Source organism: Xenopus tropicalis, chromosome 8 (genome assembly GCF_000004195.4).
Source record: "Xenopus tropicalis strain Nigerian chromosome 8, UCB_Xtro_10.0, whole genome shotgun sequence".
In the NCBI taxonomy this organism is placed as follows: Eukaryota; Metazoa; Chordata; class Amphibia; order Anura; family Pipidae; genus Xenopus; species Xenopus tropicalis.
In genome coordinates this window covers 31,996,801-32,018,742 of record NC_030684.2, presented here as the reverse complement: position 1 = coordinate 32,018,742, position 21,942 = coordinate 31,996,801, and the positions used below count along the sequence as shown (strand labels likewise).

General features: G+C 42.9%; 1 protein-coding gene across 4 annotated transcripts in view; it reads right to left on the bottom strand.

The window, feature by feature from the left end:
- The window catches only part of niban2 (niban apoptosis regulator 2), a 58,961-nt gene extending 37,952 nt beyond the window's left edge, over positions 1 to 21,009 (bottom strand). The window contains exons 1-2 of one of the 4 annotated variants that reach the window (XM_012968005.2): positions 20,969 to 21,009; positions 242 to 321 (exon numbers count right to left, since the gene is read on the bottom strand). In XM_012968005.2, the coding sequence (XP_012823459.1) occupies positions 242 to 321; positions 20,969 to 21,009 (121 nt within the window). 4 annotated transcript variants of the gene reach the window in all.
- Between the last annotated feature and the right edge of the window lie 933 nt (positions 21,010 to 21,942).

Below are 21,942 nucleotides of genomic sequence, written 5' to 3'. Positions count from 1 at the left end.
CTACCCTAAACATTTTATGGATTGTAAGATCTTTCCCACAGAACCCTGCCAAGTAACTCTCCTTGCCATTACACTCCATTTGAATTCACATAAAGAGATTGCTAGCTCCTCCACAAAAACCCTGAGAGCAGGCAAAGATTCCAGTCTGTAATAGAAAGAACATGCAACATGGTGCAGTACAGAAAGGTCCCAGGAGACAGGTCCAGATGCCATGGAAGGCTTTAGAAGGAGGTGGCCTTACCTGTAATGTAGTTGCGCCGGCTCTCATCCAGGTGACTGGATATTACATCCCCCATGGCCCAGCAGAGAGAGTGGCAGGTCCTACCGGAGAGAGACACAGCTGAGATTAGAGGCACAGACTGCTGAAATCAGGGGGTGTGAGGGAGGAAGAGGAGGAGGAACAGGGATTGTTGATCACTGTGAAGAGAAAGAGGGGTGTGAAACAGAGGATACCCTGCGTAATGGAGGAGAACATAAGCTATCAAGGGAGGGAGGATCAGTACAATGGCATGGACAGGCATGGGAGGAAAGGAACAATGGCACGGGTGTTTGTTTACATTGTGCCAACATTTTCTGTGGCACTGCTTTAGACAATGATGTGGGGGGCAAGCAAGGAATAGTTACATAGTAGTTGAGGTTGAAATAAAGACACGCATCAATTAAGTTTAACATATTGGCAACTAAAGACTGAAAATAACAGGGCTCTTTTTAGGACACATGGCAGGTATGATGGGGGGAGCTCAAACAGATATATGAGCAGCAGGAGAGCCACAGGTTCCAATTCCAAACTAATAAATAATACCAAATTGTGATCTGACAGAAGAGAGTGGCACTGTCCTTGCTGGCATACTTGTTGGGCTGCCACTCTCCAGCTGGCATGAACCAACTCTCCCACTATCCTCCAACAGCCATAGTGAAGATAAACCCACGGTGGGAGGCAAAGGGTTGGAATGATTGAGGGTCAGCTCTGTGGCCGCACGGGAATCCAGCATTAATAGTGACAGGACCATAAGTTATGAGACAGACAGGCGAGGAAGGGGTGTCAGTGGAGTTGGCTGTCTCCCAAAGAGTGCAGTATGCGTCTGACCTCCACACCCAGCCTGTCTCATTCATTGCCTGGCCCCTTACTTTCCCCATCAGTTTATATCTCCTGGCATGCTAACAGAAATTCCTTCTCTAGACAGCCAAAAAGTTTCCCAATAAATCCGCTTGAAATCACTTCTTGGTAATATGTCCATTCAGCGCATACTACATTCCCACACAGCGCCCCCCGCTTTCACGCACAGTGGGCTCTCCCGCACACTATATATACATGTATCCGCCTAGGGCCAACCTTTTTCCCACCCGCACCTTCATGTCCCGGCATCTCTTGGGGTTTGTGCTCCCGTTTATTCCCCCATGAAGTGCTTTACCTCCTGTTGCTGCTGGGAGCCCGTCTCTTCCTCTCTCTCCCTCAGTCTGACACACCCAGCAGTCTCTCTCACTCTCCCTTCTCTTTGCCTCCTCCCATCCTGACACTCCCTCCTGAAAACTACACCCCTGCCTGCCCCTGTTGCTCTCCACACACACTTTCTATCTGTTTTATCTCTCAAATCTCCACCTTGGAAACGCAATCTGTAAAGGTCACCCAGTTACTCATGTGGACGGAGATTAGGCTGTTTGCCCCCCACTAACACACACAAATATGTCATAGACCTACAAACAGAAAAAAAAAAATGCTTTCCCTAAAGGTGGCCATACTCAGTCAGATTTTAGTCTTCTTCCAACAAACGTTTGGATATCGATCGTATGTTTACATGCAATGATCTAAAACTAACATTCAGATTGAAATTGAAGGATAAAGTCCTAATAATAACAAATCGGAGAATGTTCTGAACATAAAATAATAGGCAGACAACAATCATACGAAAGTGATGCCCGGAAAACGCATTGTGGGTCCCCCAATGGCATTGGCAGATACACTATACATGCGCAGATTTTATTGTTATCTGATCGAAATTTTCAAACCTGTCTGATTGACTGATCGCCATGGTACTAAAATTACTGGGATAATTCGAAGCCTATAGACGGTCCAAAAATCTTACGATTATATTGATGCATGTATAGTCGGCTTTAGATACTTCCTATCCACTAACCTGAAGGGGGTGCACCAATCAGTAAAAAGAACCCATTTCAGACATGCCTCTGTCATTAGGTCACTAGGATCCTTCATGAATCCCAGCTTTTAATCCAAATAAATAACCCTTCTCTTAAGACAAGTTCATACAAGGCTGAGGCTGAATTTAAGGTTGACACCTTTTCTGTGAAAAAATACAGCCCAGTGTCAGACTGGCCCACCAGGATACCAGGAAAACTCCCGGTGGGCCCAGGTGTCAGTGGGCCCTCCTGCTCACCCAACCATTTGCCTTGCATGCCTATACCCTCGCCATTACTCAATTCTATATGAGAAGAAACAAAAGAAATGGAGGAAAGGATAGATAATAGTATGTAAAAAGAAGTAATTAATATAATAAAGAAAGAAAGAGAGTGCACAGAGAAGGGGGGAGTGGGCCTAAGGTCTAAGGTTTTCTGGTGGACCCTTGGCACCCCAGTCCGACACTGATACAGCCCCTTCTATCTTTTTATCTGTCTTTTCTATTAATAACATTGGCATCAAGCATCATTTTTACTGGCCAGGCTGGTAAAATATCTACCAGGTGGGAACCCTAACTGAATCCGTGCCATACTCTACCTGCCCTATGCTGCCTGTGTGTGCCATACTCTGCCTGCCCTATGCTGCCTGTGTGTTCCATACTGTGCCTGTCCTACCCTGCCAGTGTGTGCCATACTCTGCCTGTCCTATGCTGCCTGTGTGTTCCATACTGTGCCTGTCCTACCCTGCCTGTGTGTGCCATACTCTGCCTGCCCTATGCTGCCTGTGAGAGGTGAACCAGGCAGGGGTTTGTTCTGGGAGTTTGTAAGCATTTGGAAATAGTCATTATATGGTCCCTATGGTGTGTAATTATGTGCTGTGGGTTGCTGTGCTATATACAGGGGAAGAGGAGGCAGCATATGAATTTAAGGGTATGTCTTAATATGACATAATACATTTTTTCCCTGATCCGGGAAACAGGGTAGAATATGAAAAGACCTGGAGGGGAACTGACTCCTGCTACATTATTTCAACAGTGATAATATTAAAAAGCAAGAATATTTAATTCATGTATTTTGTAAAGTTCATTATAATTAAATTTTCTTTTGTTTGGCAAAAAACTCTTTTTGGGTGGAGATCCCTTTTAACATAAAGGAAGGGGTGGGACCTGATGCAAAACAGCTTGTTATGGAATTGTCTCAAGCAGGAATAATGTCTTGTAGTTAGACTCATCTAAAACAGGTTTTCCTTGACTCGTGTGCCCAAAAATCCTTAATGCCACTTGTTTTTTTAAGGCTGCTCAATGCACACAACAAATTGACAGGATGTGATTTTCAGATTTTTGGCCTCATTCGGAGCAATATGGTTGGAGAGTATGGATTGATAGTGACCAATGCAAAGTCTATGAAAGCCAGTTTCATAAGAGCATCCTGTGGTCTAACGTTATTGGGAAGGGGGGCGGGGGCTGCAAATTTCCTTATTTCGTACAAATTTTTAAAAGGCCATATGTGTGTATAAAACACAGAGAGTTACTAACCCATAGAGCAGGGGTAGGGAACCTATGGCTCGCGAGCCAGATGTGGCTCTTTTCATGGCTGCATCTGGCGTGGCCTGCGTTCGGGGGATAGAAGGCGTGTTCTAGAACACGCATCGCATCCGGCATCCTTGGCACCCACCCTACCTTGCCCCTGCGCTCGGCGGATAGAAGACGTGTTCTAAGCCTTAGAACACGTCTTCTATCTGCCGAGCGCAGGCCACGCCCTCCTCTGCATCGCATCCGACATCCTTGGGACCCACCCTACCTTGCCCCGCAGCATCCGCGGCCAAACATATTGTATGGCTCTCACGGAATTACATTTTGAAATATGTGGTGTTTATGGCTCTCTCAGCCAAAAAGGTTCCCGACCCCTGCCGTAGAGTATACTCATGATCACTGAGGAACGACTCCTTGTGGTATATATATGTATGAGTGTATGTGGCTTAGGAATGGGTATATGACTGTGCCAATTAAAATTGAATGTCAGGAACAGAATTACAATGGAATGGTGGGAATTTTAGCAATTGGTTTGGGGGGGGAGAAGACAAGAGAGAAGGCAAGAGGTCAGGGAACAGCATTGTATGCCTGCTGTCTTGCACAGATAAGACATAATAAGAACAGATAAGGAGAGTAAGGAGACAGTATGGAACACATCAGAGAGATCAGAGAAACTAAATTTACACACAAACACTGATTAAAGGTAACATATTACTCACGGGGAGATTAGTCACCAACGATAAATCTTCACTATTGCAGGCGACTAATCTCCCCGACATGCCATCACACCGGCAAGAATGTATTTCACAGGTGGGATAGCATAGGCATCACTTCAGTTTTCCGAAGTCACCCGAAGCCGCGACTGAAAGGATGTGTTTACCATCCCACTGGCGATTTACATACGATTTACATTCTTGCCGGTAGAATGACATGTCAGGGAGATTAGTCGCTCGCAATAGTGAAGATTTATCACAGGCGACTAATCTCCCCGTGTGCCACTGCCCTTAATGCATCACATGGCTCACCCTACTGGCCTATGGGCGAAGACACATGGGGTGATTAGTCGCCACAACTTTCATCACCAAAAGGTTGGCAGTACTGGAGTAATCTGATCATTTGGCCCTCGAATTACAACAACCTGAATAGGAGCCGTCGGAGCAAGGACCCCATCAATGAGCTGACGCAGTCCCCAATCGAATTGAAAAATCAAACCTGCATAATCAACATTTTTGGCCAGAAATTAGTCAGGTAGGCCCATAAACAATCCCCACACATGGGCAGATAAACTGCCAAATAATCAGTCTGAAGGACTTGAAAAGGAAGCTTAAGTCTGCCCTTGTATGGCCACCTTTATCTGAGAGCAATGGGTGAACTTAACTAGGAAGTATTAAAAGAAGGGTTGATCAAAAAGCCCAGTATATTTTTTTCCAATAACTGGCAACCCATGTCTTTTGAAACACTGCACTTTTTTTGTAACTATACATTTTATTGTCTGTATTAATATTTTATAAAAGAAGATAATAAAGATTTACATACAAGTATATATTTGCACTTATTCATGGGCTTCATAAAATAGTGTCCTCTAGTGGCCAAATTGTCATAAAAAGTAAGAGAATACTTGCTGACTTTGTAACATAGATGTGCACTAGTGCAGATAGCATTTAGTGTAGCTAAGTCTATAATTGTTTAGTTAATGAAGTTTAAGTCTAAAGCTGGCCATATACGCACCGATAATATCGTACGAAACCTCGTTTCGTACGGTATTCGTGCGTGTATGGCAAGTCGGTGAGGCGCCCAATATCGCAGGAGGCTGCTGATATTGGTCGACTCACAATCGGGTGGGTTAAAAGATTTTGATCGGGCGCCATAGAAAGCGCCTGAGCAAAATCTGCCTTCAGAGCTGAATCGGCAGAAGGAGGTAGAAATCCTATTGTTTCTACCTCCATATCTGCCGTTTCAGCCCTGAACGTTAGTGGCCGAATGGAACGATATTTCGTGCGGACCGATAGTCACACGAAAGACTGAAAATTGCCACGTGTGTGGCCACCTTAAGCATCAAGGATTTAGAACAAATAGTGTTGGCAAAATGGATGCGCCGTGGTGGGTGCAAAATTTGGAGTGCAGATATTGTATATATATTAGTGCTTGTATGAGAATCACAGCACTAATTGTGATTACACCATTTAGGTGAATGACACAAAACTGTATTTAACCACAGTGACACTGACATCATTGCATTTCTATGATTATCCAGTCACCCTGTGTAACTGTTCTAGGAGCAACATTTATAATGATTCAGGTGCTGTTGACATACCAGTCATTCCTACCTGCAATTATTAAAACGTGTTTTGTAGGTTACAGAGATACTGATAGCAATTTTTCACATTTTTAAAGCAGAAAAGTCAAGATTTTCAGAGCTATAGAAGTCCAAAAATATAGACCACAGTAAGCCCTCCATAGCTAGGGAGCATTGGAAGTTGGGTTACTCCCTATAGGAGAGCAGTAGCAGCAACCAATCTTCCTAATAGGCAGACATGTCAAAGAACTTTTTTAGGAGTCATCCTGTTTCACTCACACACACACACACACACACACACACCACCCACTGAAAAGGCCAAACATGCACCCAAAAAGCAAACATCTCAAATATACCTCAGAAAGAGACAGTACTTGGTAGAGCTGGGAGCAAAATTGGGCGAATGGCCTTGGGTATAATAGGGAGTGGCCAGTGCCAGGCCCATATGTGGGGGGGGGGGGAAGCCACAGAGGTCCATACACAGGGTTGCAAAATTTTAGAGGTTGCATACTGCTCACTGGGGGCTGGCCAATTTATTTTGACAGCTATTTAAATCTCCTATCCAACCAGTGGAGAGGGTCAGGGGAAATGTCAGTATAACGGTAAGCACAAGTGGCAGGGTTGGTACAAGTGCAGGACTGGGGGGAGAGGGCCCAGTGAGTGCTTAGGGGTGAATCGCTTTGAAATGCACCCCTGGTCAGGGAACTCCAAGACACATTTCTTGTAGATTGCAAGCTCTTTTGGGCAGGGCTCTCTTCACCTCTTGTATCGGTTATTGATTGCTTTATATGTTACTCTGTATGTCCAATGTATGAAACCCACTTATTGTTCAGCGCTGCGGAATATGTTGGCGCTTTGTAAATAAATGTTAATAATAATAATTTCAAATGAAAAAAAGGTCACCTCTGAAGTGCCTCCTTGGGCAGTTGAAGCCCCAAATACAGCTTGCTATCCAGAGTATATTGGGTCCTGGGAATGGCAGAGATATTTAAAGATGTTACTGTCAGTATCTCTTTAAGTCCTGTGTTGGTTTTGGTTTGTTGTGAACACAAATTTCTCCCATTAAGACTCAAAAGCCATTGTTTCCAACTGAGCGTTATGTAATACAGCTGTGGCTTGTCCCCAAAGTAAAAGCAAACATTTTAACTCATGAAAACGTACAAGGAAGAGCACTGGCCCTATTGTATATTGAATGTATTAAATGAAGCAGACATTATGGCCAGATGTGGCACGCCACGCATACGTCAAATATTTTTCCGAATCATTAAGCCCACCATTAACTTGCATCGTGTTCACAGTGCTCACTTATTTAATGGGCTTAAAAGTTTGGTGGGAACTAATCCCCCTATATTTCCTGTTTATTTGTGCTTTTTACTAGGGGATGCTAATGCTGTTGTAGTTTTTTTTTAATCTTAGTTATTCTATGGATTTCTCTTTGTGCAGACTATTAGAGGAAGTTGATACTGCTGTAGTTATGTTGATATGGGAATGCAATCCCACCGGCTAGAATGTAAATCGCTGGTGGGATGGCAAACGCGGCGGCACGATTTGCCGAAGCCGCCAAAGTTGCATTGAGAGGAAACTTCCTCGACTTCTGCAAATCGCGTATGCCATCCTACTGGTGATTTACATTCTAGCCAGTGGGATGGCATTTCGGGGAGATTAGTCGCCTGCAACAAGGAAGATTTGTCATGCAGCAACTAATCTCCTCGTGTGTCACAGCCCTAAAGGTAGATAGTAAAAGTCAGGCTTGGGACTCCTCCAGTTACATGGGAGTAGGAGAAACGATAGGTTACCTAAAAGAAGTTTTTTTTAATATGTAGCGCTCCGAAAAGCTCAGACACAAGCCCAATGCACTGAGATGGCACCTACACACCAATATTACAGCTACAAAATACATTTGTTGGTTCAAGACTAAAATGTTAAATAGTAGAATTAATTATTTGCTATGTAAACTGTGTAATTTAGAAATAAAAAGTACACCATAAAAATCATGACAGAATCCCTTTAGGGTGAAGACACAGTAAGCTACTAGTAGCAGCTACTTGTCACGGCTACTAAACTCCAGAAAATAACTTGCAATACACAATACTAAGAATTACCTTTCCTCCAAAATAAATATAATTCCCCCAGAAACCAAGCTGACATCACATCCTGCTACCCACTTTGCCCAGCCAGTTATGTATGTATGTATAACTTTATTTATAAAGTGCTACAAGGGTACACAGCACTGTACAATCTTACAAAATGCAAAATTACACAGAGGGAGGACAAGTGTTATAATAAATACAATAAATATGTATAAATACACAGGGAATAAGTGCCATGTGGTATGAGACACAGTAGGAAGGAGGTCCCTGCCCTGTAGAGCTTACAGTTGTTGGGTAACATACAGGCACAAATTGGAAGGTAAGAGTGCACCAGGTATGGGCATTTGCCCTTAATTGCAGGACTAAACAAAATAATGTTTTAGTGCTCCAGAAGGTAGCATCTGAGTTTTTTTCTTAAACGGAGTTAGTGAGTATTCCCTACGGAGGGATTCAGGGATAGAGTTTCAGAGGTAAGGAGCAGCAAGATAGAAAGGTTTAAGACGAGAGCGCAGTGGGTGTGGATAGTGTAAAACAGGGATCCCCAACCCGGGAGCCACATTCAAATGGAAAAAGTTTTAGAGAGCAACACAAGAAAGAAAAAAGTTCCTGGAGGTGCCAATAAAATCTATAATTGGCTCTGTTTGGCACTTACACAGGATTTTATGCAACCAAAACTTGCCTCCTAACCAGAAATTCAAAAATGAGCACCTGCTTTGAGGCCACTGGGAGCAACATTCAAGGGGTTGGGGTGCAACATGTTGCTCACGAGCCACTGGTTGGGGATCACTGGTGTAAAAAGACAGAGGCTCTGAGAGGAGCGGAGGAGACAACCAGGGACGTGCAGAGTGACCAGAGAAGAAATGTAGTGAGGAGCAGAGGAGTGAAGGGCTTTGAATGTTAGCTGAAGGATTTTGTATGTTATCCTTTGCTTAGAGAGCTTAAGTGAGGCTGAACAGGTTCCCTCTTAGGAGAGAGCAGGAGAATCCTGGCAGCAGAGTTTAAGATTGATTGCAGGGGAGAGAGGTGGGAGTCTGGGAGGCCGATTAGTAGGAGATTGCAGTAATCTAAGCGGGAAAGAATAAGGACATGGATTAGTGTTTTAGCAGTTACTTGTGAAAGAAAGTGGCATATCTTTGCAATATTGAGGAGGAAAAAGCGGCAGGTTTCGAAGGTATTATTAATATGGTTAGAGAAGGAGAGTGACTGGTCAAAGAGCTTCCCAATATTAAAATGATGTGAATGATGTGAACCAGTGTTGAGATGAGATTTAATAATTTAGGCAGAGCCAGGGGGAGTGACCATACTGTCCTGGAGGATGACAGCTGGAGCAAAATGGAGGCTACAATTTTGATCAAGCAAGGACGTTTACACAAGCACACCCAGAACTCTTTTTTATAGCAAATCCTCATGGTGCATGGACCCTGGAGAGACGGCACTTGTGTGACCCAATAAACACGAGGGGCTCGTCCCCTGCTAACTTCACTTTATGTGCTGGTACCTATATTTTTTTTGCCTACGATAAAATAAGTGAACCTATCCTGGTTCAATGCACCAAAAGAAAACAGTTCGAGTGGAATAAATCGAGGTTTGGGCAAAGGACTCTATGATACATTTGATTGCCCAAATTGTACTCTTAGGGGTCTCCTTGTTCTTTAATGTAAGTTGCAAAAGTGCTCCAGCCCCAGTGTGCCCTGGACACCCCAATCCAACGCTTGATATGTGCTGCACTGTTCTGTAAGGTAAAGTTGGAAATTGGTATGCAAAATAGAAAAAATCAGCTAGAAAAAAGTACCCTACCAAAATTCATCTTGAGTTGTGTCAGTTATGAAATCCTTAGGCAGATATGTGTGAATAATGCCAATAAAAGCTATTTTTATTTTAGGATTACTTCAGCAGGAATGTGGTTTTAGACAGAGCTTAAGGGGAAATGGTGATGACATTAACTGAGAAAGAAGGACAAATGCAATGTTAGGGTAAAAGATATAATTATAGGGGTTTCCATTACAGATGCTGTTGAATGGAAAGCACATATGGATGAAGCTGAGAACTTGATGGGCCTATTAACTAGAATTAGGGCCACCCTCAGGTAAGACCAGGTCCAGACTGCTGCAAAAGAGGTAAGGCTTCCAGAGATTTTGGTGGACCTGTGTCACCGTGTCAGATTGACACAAAATACTGGGTGGTTTATTAGGAGGAGGGTGGGATGGCAAGGGGTGGATGACAAAATGTGATAGGCTAATGCTGCAAAAGGGGTGGGACAATGACGTGACGGGGTAGAGTGGAACAGACTGGACAAATGGATCAGAAATTTGAGAAGTGGAGAGGGCCAACTTGGAAGCATGGGTTAGGAGCAGGCTGGAATTGCCAGTAAGTTTGGAATACCAAGTCTGGCTTTGGCTAGTATTTTAATGGCCAGATGGCAACCCTAGTAGCTGGGTGTCTGATTCCCTAGAATTCCTACTGTCTGTCAAATGTGGTATGTGTATCTTTGTTCACTGGTCTCTCCTTACTGGTATATTTCGGGCCAGTGCTGGCCTATTTACCAAACCTTCTACATGGCCTTTAGCTCTTGATGGGTCACAGAAGCACTCCACTATCTTGTTTCACTAATAGACAGATGTTAATAATTAACAGATAAAAGAAGGGATAATGGAAGGAGGGGGTGGGACAGGAAGAGGCTGTGGTGACATGATGGTTGGAAGCTGGTTCTAACAGGAAGTAAATAGTTTTGGTAATATCTTGTGTGTTATTTTTCTTCAAATACTTGCTGGGATTGGCTGCACGTGGTGTAATGTATTTTTCTTTGGCATCTCTCTTCATATTTTTTTTACACGCCTGATAGGATCCAGGACTTGATTGGAGGAGGGGTGGGTGCCTCAGGCAGCAGGAGGCCCATAAGTGCCATTGGTTTGACTGCACTTAACCAGGCCAGCTTATGTAATCACCATATAGAATAGAATGCCCTTGTCCAGTAGCAGTCACCCATTCTTTTTTTCCCTATAATCCTATGAGCACACATTCCCAGCCTCACAGCACGATGATCTAGATTCTAGAACTATGCGCATAGATTCATTCAATACATATTTGGAACTGAATCATCTGGGCAGTGCAACTTATGTAGCACCTCCAAACATTTTATAAGCGTTGCCTTACTCTAAACCATTAATAAATGTAAAATATGTGTGCCAGTGGAGATACAGAGCTGTTAAAGGAAATATATGCATTTCTATGGTTTGTATAAGCTATGCAAATTATTAATGAGTGTGTTTTGGTGTACCCCTTAGCTCAGTACCAACATTCAGCTGAACAGGAAAAGGTAATGGATGAAAGTATACCCTTCAGCGCAAAAGGCCCTTGTACCATTATTGATACAGCTTTTATACAGTCACAGATGCACTTGGAAAGCTTGGGAATGCTTAGGGTCACCAAATGAGCAAATCTTTCCCCCAATATCGTGCTAACAATTGCATTGCAATGAAGGGGATAGAAAAAGTCAGAGCAAGGACCACATCAATGAGCCCATGCTGTCTGCTATTCGACAAAAAATCAAGACTGTCTGATCGACTTTTGCCCAATTTTTGGTCAAATATCAGTCAGGGAGGCCTGTCGAAGGTCCCATACACAGGCAGGTAAGCTGCAGAGTCAGTCCTAAGGACCCGAATTGCCAGCTGAAATCTGCCCAATGTGCCATTTCTCTGCCAATACAACCTGCTACCCCCCCTGCTTCATGCCAATGACTTTCATGGCAGCTGTCTCTTCCAAACCAATAGGAATAAAAACTGCACATATTGTCCATTTAAAACAATAAAAAAATAAAGAATAAAGATACAAAGTTTCAAGTGATCATATCTTTACAGTGCCATAAACATGACATAAAGTGTGAATATATTAAAATAAAGCCATAGTGCCAGCATTCAGATCAAACAATATGCAGGTCGTAACACTAGAGTTATAGATAATACTTGGGTTGTGTCCAAGGTGCTTGGCACTGATGATATAGTGACATCCTGCCTGTACATGTGGAATTATACTGCAGCACTTTACATCAGGTAGATACAGAAGGGCATCAGCCCATAACAAAATGCAATTGTGCAACTGTGGAATGAACGTTTAAATTCAACTGCAGTTCCCTGGTCTACTGCATGTCATTGAGAATGTCTAGCTGTTGCTGAACTACAGTACAATGCTCAGCTTCATTTAAAAGCCAATAATTTTGATTAAAAAAACAACTGGAGCCTGGTTGAAGATACTTGCTCCATATATCAGGGGAGGATCCTGCCAACTGTGATTTTTTATGGAAACCCTGAATTATTAGGCCACTGTCCATCTAAATCTTCTGTTGGGGGGAGTCGTGCCAACTCAATAATACAGACCACAATTTTGCTAAAAACTAAATAGAAAATGGGCAGCATGCTGGCACAATGGCTAGGGTACAGAGTTTGAGTTCAGCACAATCTGCGGGGAGCTTGTACATTTTATAAGTGTATAAAGCATTAATAAATGTAAAATGTGTGTGCCAGTGGAGATACAGAGCTGTTAAAGGAAATATTTGCATTTCTATGGTTTGTATAAGGTATGCAATTTATTATTGAGTGTGTTTTGGTGTACCCCTTAGCTCAGTACCATCATTCAGCTGTATATGCTTCAGCACAGAAGGCCCTTGTACCATTAATGATAGAACTTTTATAAAGTCACTGATGCACTTGGAAAGCTTGGGAATACTCACCAAATGAGCAAATCTTTCCCCCATTATCATGCTGATGTGATTATTTGGTTTTAGGGCCAAACAATTGCATTATAATGAAGCAGATAGGAAAAGTCAGAGCGAGGGCCGCATCAATGAGCTGATGCTGTCCCCAATTCAGCAAAAAATCAAGCCTTTCTGATCGACTTTTGCCTAATTTTTGGTCAGATATGAGGCCCCATACACAGGCAGATAAGCTGCTGAGAAGGTCCTAAGGACCTGAATTGGCAGCTGAAATCTGCCCATGCATGGCCACCTTAAGGCTAATGTTCAATTTGCCATTTCTCTGTCAATACAACCTGCTACCCCCCCCCCCCCCCCGCTTCATGCCAATGACTTGTGAATGAAAGTCTGCACATATGGTCCCTTTAAAACAATATAAAAAGAAGAATAAAGATACAAAGTTTAAAGTGACCATATCTTTACAGTGCCATAAACATGAGATAAAGTGTGTATATAAAAATAAAGCCATAGTGCCAGCATTCAGATCAAACAATACGCAGATCGTAACCAGAGTTAGAGATAAAACCTTCTGCTGGGAAGAGTCGTGCCAACTTAATAATACAAACCTAAATTATGATAAAAACTAAATAGAAAATGGGCAGCATGCTGGCACAGTGGCTAGGGTACAGAGTTTGATTCTGCAGTTGGGCACTATCTGTGCGGAGCTTGTACATTCTTTTGGCGACACGTATGCCATCCCACTGGCGATTTACATTTTCACCGGTGGGATGGCATTTTGAGGAGATTAGTTGCCTGCGACAAGGGAGATTTGTCGCGGGTGACTAATCTCCCTGTGTGTCACAACCCTTATACTCTAATAACAGCAGTGGTGTAACTATAGTGGAAGCAGACCCATTTACCCCCACATAGATCTTTTTATGGGGAGGCCCAGCATGTTGTTGTTATACCACTGACAGGTAGGTTAATTGGCTCCTGATAAAACTGGCTCATGAATGTAATTGGGCCCCTGACAGGACTCTCTCTCTCTCTCTATTCAACAACAGTAGGGTTCAAGTTGGATTTGGTCCCTATGTTTGTATGATTTGTATATATGTATATATATATATATATATATATATATATATATATATATATATATATATATATATATATATATATATATATAAACAGTACAGGCATTAAATAGCAAAAAATCAAGCCTTTCTGATCAACTTTTGCCTAGTTTTTGGTCAGATATGAGTCACGGGAAGATAAGCTGCGAAGAAGGTCCTAAGGACCCGAATTGTATTTGAATTTTAGAGGATATTTAATGAATGAACCTATTTCACAAAGCATGTTAGTTTTGCGAGTTGCTCTGTGGTGCCACCAATTGCTTTTCCTATTAGTCTGTGACTCACAGCAGGAGAAAAAAAGCTGCATTAAAGGTGCAATAAAGTGTTAATCATATGAAAACCATGCTGGCTACTCCCTGCACTTCCCAAAGGAGACCCACGTGGTCCATTAAATTTGTAGTGACGATAAAAATGTCCTATGTTTTTGTGTACTGGTATCTTTCATTTTGCTGTTCCAGGGAAGCAGCACAGTGTAGAGCGAAAGGAAAACAAGGAGTAGATGTACAATTTATGGCACTGGTACCAGCAATCATTCAAACCCTGATATGTTAACTGTTGATTGGTTAGATGGCATATGGGATAGGCCAGTATATGGCTACCTTTAGGAGTTAGGGTACAGTGGAGAACTTGCATAACATACCTGTGTAACTAGTTAATTTAATTATGCCCGTTACAGTATCTAGTAGAATTAAGTCTAAAACAACTGGACTTTTCTGAGTTTTTCTTGAAAACGTTTCACCACTCATCCGAGTGGCTTCTTCAGTTCAAATGACTGGTAGGGAATTCCCCGGTATTTAAACTCTTGATGGTAGTAGAGTCACAGACATCCAATCACAATGGTTCCATTGAACTTGTTCAGTTAGGTGTTAGCTGAAACTGACAGGTGTAAGAAGGTATGATCCAATCACAATGGTACCAAGATTCTCATTGATGAAGGTGTTAATCCTTCAAAGTACATGACTGGAAGTGTGAACTGTTGTGAAACTGCCGGGGTAAGGATGTCAACGCGCCATTGTATGTTGGTGACAAGCGGTGTCTCAGGCCCCCTCCTCTGTTCAGGGATGGTTTTTCCAGGTTGGCATAAATGGCCTCTTTCACACCTCTTTCAAACCATCTGTCCTCTCGGTCCAAAATATGCACGTTACTGTCCTCAAAAAAGTGACATTTTTCTTTGAGGTGTAGATAGACCGCTGAGTCTTGTCCTGAGGAGTTTGCCCGCCTATGTTGGGCCATTCTCTTACAGAGAGGTTGTTTTTGTCTCCCCAATGTATAAGTCTGAGCACTCTTCACTACACTGGACAGCATAGACCACATTACTTTTCATGTGCTTGGGTGTTGGGTCTTTCGGGTGCACCAGCTTTTGTCTCAGGGTGTTGCTGGGTTTGAAAAACACAGGAATGCGATGTTTGTTGAAAATTCTCCTAAGTTTTTCTGATGTTCCAGCAACATATGGAATGACTATGTTGTTTCGCCTGCTGTGTTCCTCCCTTCTGTTTGTAGGTCTGGTCTTTCTGTTGGTCTTTGATTTGGTTTTGATGAAGGCCCAGTCTGGGTACCCACAAGTTTTCAGAGCTCCTTTTAGATGTTTATATTCTTTCTCCTTGGCCTCTGCATTGGATGCCACAGTTTCAGCCCGATGATGTAGAGTCCTAATTACACCCAGTTTATGTTCCAAAGGGTGGTGGGAATCAAACAGCAAGTACTGGTCTGTGTGGGTGGGTTTCCTGTATACTTCAATATCCAGGTCCCTCCCCTCTTTGATAACTATAGCACAGTCCAAAAAAGCCAGTTTGCTGTCTTTCACATCTTCCCTTGTGAACGTGATGTTTTTGTCCACCGAGTTTATGTGTTTGGTGAAGGCTGGAACCTCGCGTTCTTTAATTTTGACCCAGGTGTCATCCACATATCTGAACCAATGACTTGGTGTTGTTCCCTTGAAGGTGTCCAGGGCTTTCTTTTCCACTTCTTCCATGTAAAGGTTCGCTACAATTGGAGACACAGGCGAACCCATGGCACAGCCATGTTTTTGTCTATAGAAAACGTCCTTGTGCTTGAAGTAAGTGGTATTGAGACATAGGTCCAATAAGGAACAAACTTGTTCTGGGGTCAGCTTTGTTCTGCTGCTGAGGGTGGTGTCTTGTTTCAGCCGTTTCCTCACTGTATCAATTGCCTCGGCAGTGGGTATGCATGTGAACAGAGATGTTACGTCATAGGACACCATTGTATCATCGATCTCCAGCTTTAACTCCTTCACTTTTTTGACAAAGTCCATGGAGTTCTGAATGTGGTGTACTGTGTTTCCAACTAAGGGGGCTAAGATGTTGGCCACGTATTTAGCAATGTTATAAGTCACACAGTTAATGCTGCTGACAATTGGCCTCAAAGGGGCTCCTTCTTTGTGTATTTTTGGGAGTCCATATAGGCATGGAGTGGCTTCGCCTGGGTAAAGGCGACGATACAAAGCTGGACTGATGACCTTTTCCTTCTCAAGGTGCTGCAAGCAGTCTATAACCTTCTTCTTGTAGTTGCTTGTTGGATCTCTCTTGAGTTGCTCATATGTGTCTGAATCGTTGAGCAGTGTGGAGCTCTGAAAACTTGTGGGTACCCAGACTGGGCCTTCATCAAAACCAAATCAAAGACCAACAGAAAGACCAGACCTACAAACAGAAGGGAGGAACACAGCAGGCGAAACAACATAGTCATTCCATATGTTGCTGGAACATCAGAAAAACTTAGGAGAATTTTCAACAAACATCGCATTCCTGTGTTTTTCAAACCCAGCAACACCCTGAGACAAAAGCTGGTGCACCCGAAAGACCCAACACCCAAGCACATGAAAAGTAATGTGGTCTATGCTGTCCAGTGTAGTGAAGAGTGCTCAGACTTATACATTGGGGAGACAAAAACAACCTCTCTGTAAGAGAATGGCCCAACATAGGCGGGCAAACTCCTCAGGACAAGACTCAGCGGTCTATCTACACCTCAAAGAAAAATGTCACTTTTTTGAGGACAGTAACGTGCATATTTTGGACCGAGAGGACAGATGGTTTGAAAGAGGTGTGAAAGAGGCCATTTATGCCAACCTGGAAAAACCATCCCTGAACAGAGGAGGGAGCCTGAGACACCGCTTGTCACCAACATACAATGGCGCGTTGACATCCTTACCCCGGCAGTTTCACAACAGTTCACACTTCCAGTCATGTACTTTGAAGGATTAACACCTTCATCAATGAGAATCTTGGTACCATTGTGATTGGATCATACCTTCTTACACCTGTCAGTTTCAGCTAACACCTAACTGAACAAGTTCAATGGAACCATTGTGATTGGATGTCTGTGACTCTACTACCATCAAGAGTTTAAATACCGGGGAATTCCCTACCAGTCATTTGAACTGAAGAAGCCACTCGGATGAGTGGTGAAACGTTTTCAAGAAAAACTCAGAAAAGTCCAGTTGTTTTAGACTTAATTCTACTAGATACTGTATATCATGACCTGGATGAATGAGAATCTTCATAGACATATGCCCGTTACGTATCGCTCTATTTATTACTCAACATTCCTTGCCCTTGCTTTAGTGTATTTTCACTTTTGCATGGAAAATTTCAGTGAGGACTTGCCCAAGGCTGTTTGTACATCCATTGCTGGACAAAAACTGCCAGTTACACCCAGAGACTGCTGACTTACTATGTTATAATTAGGCCACGGAGGGAAAACTGACACCTACAAATTAAAGGGTTAGAAGTTCTACTGTTATATAATGTGTCCTCCCTGGAGTCACCTGTAGGCACTGCATTACATCAGATAGTAAGTCTTAAAGGCACAACGTCACCCCAATTTATTTAAACACTAGTATAGACAGAACTATTTTATTTTAATGCATTTGTAATTTGTCCGGTGTAATTTTCTCCTTTCTCTTTGAGGCTACAATTTTATGTTTTCTGTTATTCTTTTCATTGATTATCTCTTATTCACCTTTCAGTCTCTTATTCAAACTGAAAATACTAAACGGGAGAGCTGCTAAACAAATTGATGAAATCATTAAAAAAAAAACCCTGCCTATAGGTGCAGGTCTTTCCACTCCACTATTATTATAACTATACCATGAATAAAATACTGCATGCATCTAGTAGTGCTGTAGTCACATTGTGTGAGCTGGGGGGCAGAACGTGGGCATCTTCTTAATTGTTCATTGTTCAGTGAAAGATAGGCAATGCCAATTGGTGTAAGATGCAGTGGGTCTCTGTATTTAACACCAGTGTTTGACTGGCCTACCAGGAGAACTCCCAGTGGGCCCAGGTGTCAGTGGACCCTCCTGCTCCTAACCATTTGGCCTGCTTAATGGTTATTCCCTATTTCTGAATGAAAACAAAGAGGAGAAATAGATGGAAAAATAGATTTAGCATGTAAATAAAAGAGACTAAGAGGATAAAGATGTTGGTTGAGGAAAGGAGGAAAAATAGTTTGGAGAGTGTGCCTAGGGTCTAAGGTTTTCTGGTGGGCCCCTGGGGTCCCAGTCCGACTCTGTTTACCACCAACCTATATCAGGCATTGAGTATAGGAGATTGTGATAGTGTTGGAACTAGAATTAGGAAGAAGAGGTACATGCGTAGAGTGCAACAGTGGGTGGCACCAGTCATGTACCTTTTCTGCCTGCCAACCCCAAGTTCCAGCCTTTCTGCCTTGTCGTTAGCTCCTGCTCCTCTTCTTTTAGCTGGCAAGCCCTGCTTGTTATATAGTGTGGGTAGTCTGTAAATAGGAGGGTGGGTGACAAGTGGGGGGGTTGTGTTGCTCTGGGTCTTGCCATGGGCACATTAAAGTGATACTGACACTAAAAAACGACTCCTCAAAATATGAATGTACATAAAAAGTTGCCTATAGGTCATGTTGATTGATTTTCGCTGAGAGATTTGCTTTTGTAAATAATTGTTACTTGAAGTAAACCAACCTGACTGTCCCTTCCCAGCCTGTCAGTTATAGTTTCTAATGCTAACGGCCTCCTGCTGGACAAATATGGCAGCCCCCTTATAGGGGAACATGGGGGATCAGACAGGTAATATAAAAGCATTGGGCAAATACTTTTATAGCAAAAATGAAGGTCATGCAAAGACTATGTTATGATAGATGTAAAAAAAGGTTTAATTTCTGGTGTCAGTATCTCTTTAAGGGTTTGGCCTAGCGCTAAATGTGCCCCCCTCTAGTAATGTCTCCACCTATCCTCTTTACTTAATTTTTCAGAATTATTTGAGGTTTGGTATGGTGCCAAGGGCAAATTGATTCAGTGGTGCCTCTATTCAAAAAGGCATCCCATTCTCAGCCTGAAAACTATAAGCCTGTTAGTTTCAAATTGGTTGTAGGAAACCAGCAGTGAAATGAGACACGTGCCCAGTCAGACTGCTCCCACAACATCCTACTGTTACTTCTAAGCAGGAAAAAGAAAAACACTTTTCACTGGAGGAAAAAAAGAACAATATAAAGAGCTTTGCTGATATGATAACATGTTCTTGTTTTTAAACTTTGCTCATTGTGTATAGCCTTGTTTGTTTTTCTTATAGAGCATTATTCTAGCCAATTGCGTGACTCCTGAAAGAATTGAAAACAGCCATCTGTCTTGATTCTTTGTGATGGGTCCTTTCACTGCGCTGGTGCAGTCCTTGATCAACAGGATTTTTGAAACCTGCCAGATCAATATCTGTCACAGGACCTACTAAGGGCCTTTTACATGGCCAAGTTGGCAGCCTTTATCAGCCCATGTATGGCCAGCATTTTAATACCTGTTTTAGTGAAGAAAAAGTCTTTATGTATCCTTTACCTAAGGGACCCATCTAGAGTTGCCACCTTTTCCAGGTTTTAAACCCCGGGTTGCATGCCATGCAATGACATCAGGGGTGGCATTACTGTGTTATTCCCAGAATGTTGAAAACTGGGTTTTGTCCTGAACAGTCCCTTAAAAAACTGGAGGTGGCAGCCCTAGGCCCATCTGTTTTAAATATGGGATGATGATGTTTGTTGATTAAACAACAAAGTTTAGTGTGACTCAGGGTACAGGCATAGGGGAAGACTGATGCTATTGTAGGGCTGATTTTTGGCCTGTGTTTATCCATGTGGCATTAGCCTAAGGGCCTTCAGTCTCCTGATACCAATGTAGGGGCTGATTCTTGACCTAAAGCCTTAGGCCCGGAGGCCACCCCTGTTGGTCGCCCCCCCCCCTCCAGTCATGCGCATGCGTGAACGCGCGACACCCCCCCCCGCGCGCGCGCCAGCCGCGAGTGTGCATGCTTCCATACGGAGCAGTGGGGAGAGCTCCCAACGAGTCAAATTTAAACATTTTGTTTCGGCGGGGCGGCATGCCACCCCTAAACTTCTGCCGCCCTAGGCACGGCCCTTTGTGGCCTCTCCACAAATCTGGGCCTAGAAGTATCCACTATCGTTTTTAAAGGATGAGCCTGGGAATCAAAAGCAGAAGTGTGTCAGTCAAGTTAGAGCTGGGCGGTATGACCAAAAATTTATATCACGGTATTTTTCAAAATTATATCGGTGTCACTGTATTTGACGGTGTTTTTTTTTTCCATGCATGATTAGGTGTTAACCCCATTTCCTAATAAATTAGAGAATAATTACTGCAGTATTGAAAAATCAGGCAAGCGAAGGATCGGCAAGAGAAAGTCGTAAGGTAAATCAGGCAGGCTTAGTTTCCCAGGCAAGGCCGCAGACAACATAGCACAGGAGGAGGCGTTTGATAGCTTTAAATACCCTCCACGCATGCGCAGAACCGGCGCCGTCAGCGCATCGCGGACGTGCACGCTTTGACATGTACGTGCGCACGCAAGGAGGCGCGCAAGACCGGGCCGCACGGGTGAGTACCCTGACACCCCGGTATTGCGGGGTGAAAAATGAATATAGTTTAAAAAAAAAAACACCGGTATTCGGTGTTAAGCGGTATATCGCCCAGCCCTAAGTCAAGTTACTCCTACCGTGCCCTACAGTCCTTCTCACTGACATCTCCCCTTTCAGTAAGCACAAGTTGCTTGAAAAACAGATGAGTCAGAGAAAATGAATGATGTGACCGAATGAAGACTGACTTGACTGATACTCACCCAAGAATATCTGTCATTCCATGCATATTAACGCTCCCCATAGGGAGGCACTTCAGATTCCATGTTCAGACCTAGAAGTGACATATGACATAGTTAAAACTAAAAGCTGTTAGTTTTTTCAAAGTCAGTTCAGTGTCGGCATTGCCAAGGAATGAATTTCTATATAAGCTATCATTTCATTTGGCAGTGATTGGAATATTTCCCATCATTTGGATCTAATTGTCTGTGTATATACAGCTTCAAATCACCCAGTCCTTCATTGTATTACATTATCCTATTATATTTCTGAATTTAAGTAACATTGTCATCATATAATAAGCAGCTTTTTTAAATAAGCCATAATAATTGTACAACAAACGTAATTGTGAATGTGCCATTCTAACCATTGTTATGTCTCTCTGTCTCATAATTGAGGGGTGTATTGCTTAGCAGGAAAATGCTAAATTATGTGCATCACTTCCTATTGCAATTAAAGGCCTGTTTTTTGAATGAGAATCACTGCGATTATAAGACATATCAAACCTATTACCTTTAAATACAGCCAGTTTCCATGGCTACCATGTGTTGCCTTATTTACAATAATTCAATTTATGTTTTTTAATATATTATTATTAATATATTTATAAGATCCATAGTCAGGGGTGTATTTAGGTCCGGTGCTGCCCTAGGCACTGAGCTTATACACACCTCTACCTCATGCATATGACGTTACATGCACCAATGTCGTTAAAGTGATGTCATGTGCAGTGTGCACATGATGTCACTTCCCCAAAACCTTCCCCAAAACCTGCTTCTAAAATTTCCATTGTCATAGAATCGTCATTAGCAATGGTTGCAAACAGGCCCAGATTTGTGGCAAGGCCACAAAGGCCCAGGCCTACGGCGGCACAAATTTAGGGGTGGCATGCTGCCCCGCCGCACCGAAAGTTTGACATTTTACTCCCCCAAACATTCACTAACCACTGTTTTTTACC